Genomic DNA, 5219 nt, shown 5'->3' with positions numbered 1-5219 from the left:
TGAGATCCATCAAATGGATGTTAAAACCGCTTTCCTGAACGGATACCTCGATGAGGAAATTTACATGCTGCAACCTGAAGGGTTTACTGTTCGTGGAAAAGAGCACTTAGTCTGCAAGCTTTTGAAGAGCCTATATGGTCTCAAGCAGGCACCTCGGATCTGGTATCTTACCCTGTGCTCTTTTCTTCTCACCATGAAATTCCACAAACTCATCAAAGACCAATGCGTTTTCATTGGAGTTGTGGATGGAGCTACATGCTACATTCTAGTCTATGTGGACGACCTCCTCATCATAGCCCCTACGCTTGATATCATTAACAACATAAAGAACGCTCTCAAGCAGCGCTTCAAAATGTCTGATCTCGGTGAAGCTCAATACATCTTAGGCTGGTCAATCGTGCGCAACCGTACGGACCGAACCATTTTCATCCACCAAGAGAAGTACGCTACCAAAGTCCTGGATCGCTTCTCTCATCTTGATGCACACCCGGTTGGTACACCCGCTGATCCCAGTGTGAAGCTGACGGAGGCCATGTGCCCCCAAACGCCAGAAGAAAAACATGAGATGAAAGCGATCCCGTACAGAGAGGCAGTTGGTAGCTTCATGTACTTAATGATGGGAACTAGACCTGATCTCGCATATTTTCTACGAGAAGTCAGTCAATTCCTGGTGAACCCAGGAAAACCTCACTGGAATGCCGTTAAGAGAGGATTGAAGTACTTAAACGGTACGCGCAATCTTGGCATCACCCTTGGTGGAAAGCAAAATCTAGAGCAGTATAAGTCAAAGCATTATCTCACTGCATACTCCGACGCAGACTACGCCAATTGCCCAGACACACGACGATCTGTGGGAGGCTATATCGCATATATGTGTGGAAGCCCAATTTCATGGCAATCGAGAAAGCACCACACCGTAGTTCTGTCCACAACAGAGGCAGAATACATAGCCCTATGTCACTGCATGCAAGAAGTTATTTTCTTAAAGCTTCTTTTAGTAGAGCTTAAACACGAAAGCTCACATGCTATCACCCTATTTGAGGACAATCAAAGTTGTATTAAACTTTCCTACAACCCAGAACTGCATGGCAGAAGCAAGCACATTGACATTCGGTATCACTTTGTACAAGAAAAAGTAGAGCGAAAAGAATTTGAAATTATGTACTGCAACACCAAAGAAATGGTAGCAGACATTTTTACAAAAGCACTATCAAAACCCCTTTTTATAAATCTAAGAGGGTCACTATGTAAGACACTTATACAAAAATAAGAAAAAGAAAAAAAAGGAAAAGAAAAATACTAATCGATATGTAAAATTTATACAGCAACAAGTTTTGTTAAAAGTAAATACGTATTATTTAAATCTTAAAGATTAGCACGAGGAATGTCCTCAATTGAGTACACACCATCTACTGTCTCAAAGAAACTTGTCAAAAGCTCCTCCCGGTTAGGGAAGAAGTGATAGGTGTCGGAATCGATGAACACAAACTTGTTACCAACCCAGGCACGAGCGATACAATGCCATGTACCTGCTCGTTGCCCAGGCCGCCTACCTATAATCAGCAGAGCCGATTTTCGACTCCGCACGATGGAGGCAGGTCGCTTGGGTCTGCTCTTGAACCCCGACTTTGTGTTCAGATAAATCAGCTGTTTGCGCCGCTTCTGCAAGCCCTTCTGCAACGCATCCATAGTGTAGGCACCGTAGCGTGGATGTCCATGATCCACACTTGGGCTCACCTCTACCAACCGAGCCAAAATAGGCCGCAACATGGCTGGGGTGATAAAATCCCTAGTTTGAAGAGCGTTGCTGATCGATAAGAGACCGCACATTGAGTACCGGTCCGACAGCATCTCTTGATGTTGGCACAAAATTGATGTGCGAAGACTGACAGGCATCTGTGTATACAAAAGATAGTATATTAGTACTGTGCAAATCACATGAACCATAGCAGCAAAATATTGATTGCAGTAAATCAATATGACAAAACCCAAGGTTATTGAGACCAGTGGAGACGATTCGCTACCGAGTGAAACAAGTTCACTCAGAGCTAGCCCAGACTATAGCGTCAGGCGCGCATCGCACTAAGTCTCGCTCCCTTGAGGATTGCACTTGATCAACACCTTCAATACTTGCATGCAAATCAGAAGAAAACCGCACCTGTGCAAAAGTTGAAAGATCAGGAAATGAACACTTAATGCACTCAACGAGAACGATACGGAAGAGAAAGCAAGCGTATTTCACTAATACTTAAACTGCACGACGGTAAAGAACTTTGCGACCTTCGGAAAGGTATAGACATACTTTCTAGCAACTCACTACCGCAAGAAACAGTCGATTATCCTCGAAGTAGTAATTTAAGTCAAAGTCCTCAACGTCTTGAATGCAAATCAGCTGCACCATCTGGGATAAGAACTGCCCCCAACTTGGGACACAGAGAGGCTGTCAATGATGTGTCCTAATTGGTGACATAGCGTACAAGTTATTGTACAGAATGTCTTACCATACAAAATATGTTCTGGACCCAATCCTGCATAAGTCGATACATCACCTTTTACAGGAAAGATAAATCAATGGTGCCAGGAAACTCTCTGAAGACAGACTCATAAAATTCAATCACATCTCTTTTTTCTTCCTTCTACTCAAGCTCCTCCACCTTCCTCGCCTCACCTTCAATAAGAATAAAGCCGGAATCCCGGGAGATCGGTAAAGAGCATCTCCGCCGGTGTTGATTTGTGATACATAGAACAATAAGGGCTGACTGCACATTTTTAGTCGTTCCTATTTTAGTGTGTTTAAGAAAAATCACTTTGTTACCGTAAAAATCGGCCCCAGTGCGATTTGGTCAAAGTCAAGTCAAATATAAAACGTCGTCAAGGTTTTTTCAATAAACCCCTTTAATGACATCAGTCCAAAACAGGCGGCAGATCTCTGGAAGATGTACCACCCATAACATTGGGAGCGTCGCACTGGGGCCTACGGTTATGGTATGTGTAGTTTCACACTGACCTCTGACCTATTTCTCACCAGAAAGACTGTGCCGGAGAAGAGGCCCGTTGATCCCATGGTGTTGGAAAGAGCCGTCGCCGCCGTTCTAAGCAAGGCGGTAGCGATATCGTGCATACTAGAGACGCAATGCTACCGGTAGTCGTACGAGAACGCCTTGTCATGTGGCCCACACTACTAGCGGAAAGCTGTTGGATTTTTATCTGTTTCTTGATACAGACGCTGTAATAACCAGTAAAGTATGAGATCTGACCAGCTCGGCGGCTGCCGCCTATGGCTCAGAATTATCCAATGGAGCGACATATAATATTTATCTGATGGATACTTGCAGTAGATAATCCGCGGTCATATTTTTAAAGTTCTGATCTCATACGTAAATGTAAAGTCACTGACTTTAAGTCAGTGAGCTGCAAGAACCAACGAACAGCACCGTGATGCTTTTCACGATCCAAAGGGTAAGCCTGCAACCACTAAGGGGGTGTCGACTGGTCGAGGACTTCTCCGATGGTGGGGCTCTAACCTGTAGGTGTGCTGGTTGGGCAGGCGCTTCGTCCGATCTTTGAACTACTTCATTTACGGAAGGTTTGGCTCAGTCGAAGTACGAGTAAGTGGCGCTGGAAGATCCCCGTTTGAACGATATAATATCACTGATATTCGCAATGCCTCTACTATTAATAGAGGAAAGTTTGTTGCAGAACCCCTTCAAAAGAGTAGAGGGGGCACCAAGCAGACTACTGTACGATTCGCAGAAATGGAAGTTTTTAAGTTGTTGGAGTTGTATTTCTGCTTAGACTTAATCTCACGCTCTCGCCATTGTGCAACCACAGCGACGCACCCGATGCGGCTTAATGTAGGACTCCTGCAGGAGTAGAAAAGTACAGTAAAGTATTATAATACCGCTACTGCACATCCTTTCAGGCTATCCCTGTACCGGTATAGTACAGTAGATGCTTTGCTAAAAACCCTTGGTCACCACATGTTTTTATCTCACGAGATTGTGTACTGTACTGTACTTTTCCACTCCTCCAGGTGGAGGGTTGGACTTATCTCGCGCTCTTGTCGGCATTGTGTAACCACAGCGATGCATCCAATGTGGTCTTGATTTAGGAGGCCTGGGTCCACTCCTCCGAGGAGTGGACCCAGGCCTCCTAAAGGTGAAAACACAGTACTATTAATAATCAACCTCCTTTTCTAAAAGACAGTACACTAGTACTGGATTATGGGAAAACCTCTCCTATCGTTGATTACAACTGTACTTCAAGCATCAGGGCCTGATTCAGGCTGATCCTACAACTGTACTTCAAGCATCAGGGCCTGATCCTACTGTACAGTCTACTAGCATGTAGGCAGTCTACTAGGCTACTCGGGGGATGTTTTGTTGAATGAGGTTGCCTCCAAACTTTTTCAACTACACGTCACTGGATTCATTTCGCATTCTACATTCAAGCTCACCATTCAGACTGGGTCTCGACCTGCGCCCCATACCGTCCTTTCAAGAATGAACCTGTGTTACTCCCTTGTCTTCCTGGTCGCTGGTCTGTTAGCCTCCGGTGAAAACGTTGCAGCGACCTCACCTGGTCGAGCCCTGAGGGTGCAGACAACCAGAAATGAAGGACCGTGCGAAATCTGGTTGGACGGAAGCTATACTGAAACCGACTGCCGGAAGAACGAGTAAGAGGACACGTCGACTGCTGTTGGGGGTGTGCGCTCGTGTTTGCAAGTTTGGCAGTTTACTTTCTTAACCAACAGCATGCTTTTGCAAGCAAATGAGTTGAATTCGCCTTCTTTCACTTGCATTCATGAATAGTCTGAGCACTGATTATCGTAATGCGACGAGATTCCGCCAAGGTCTAGTCATAACTCAAAATCGCTCTGGTGCTGCAGTAAAACCTCTCCTACCTGTTGTGACCGATCAATACCAGCAATATACTACTACCTCCGTTCGGATAAAAATAGCCATTCGTTTTTTTTTTGCGCAGCGCTCGGCCTCGTTCATTTGAGCGTTTATTAATTTGTGAGAGGCGGGCTAGCTAGCTTTATGACCGAGAGCAGACAGTGAGAAACTAAGCAAGGCACAGGCGTTCATGCTCCACCGTACAGCTATAGATACAAAAACGGATCTAAGACGGCAACTACATCGCCACATTCTGAAGGGGCGCTCAGTGAGGCTTCTGGAACTTCAGCGGTAGGCGGTGGGGGGCTGCTCGCTGCAAGA

The 5219-nt window shown here is 45.3% G+C and overlaps 1 protein-coding gene across 1 annotated transcript; it reads left to right on the top strand.

Annotated features, from left to right (window-relative positions):
• Window positions 1–4502: 4502 nt before the first annotated feature.
• Window positions 4503–4679, top strand: PITG_23156 (small cysteine rich protein SCR58; the record flags this gene model as incomplete). Its single annotated transcript, XM_002896120.1, has 1 exon — window positions 4503–4679. One exon carries the CDS (start codon window positions 4503–4505, stop codon window positions 4677–4679), a length of 177 nt encoding a protein of 58 aa, XP_002896166.1.
• Window positions 4680–5219: the final 540 nt, after the last annotated feature.

This window comes from Phytophthora infestans, genomic scaffold (genome assembly GCF_000142945.1).
Source record: "Phytophthora infestans T30-4 supercont1.103 genomic scaffold, whole genome shotgun sequence".
NCBI lineage: Eukaryota > Oomycota > Peronosporomycetes > Peronosporales > Peronosporaceae > Phytophthora > Phytophthora infestans.
The sequence above is the reverse complement of the archived record's forward strand: the minus strand, read 5'-3'. Positions and strand labels throughout refer to the sequence as shown.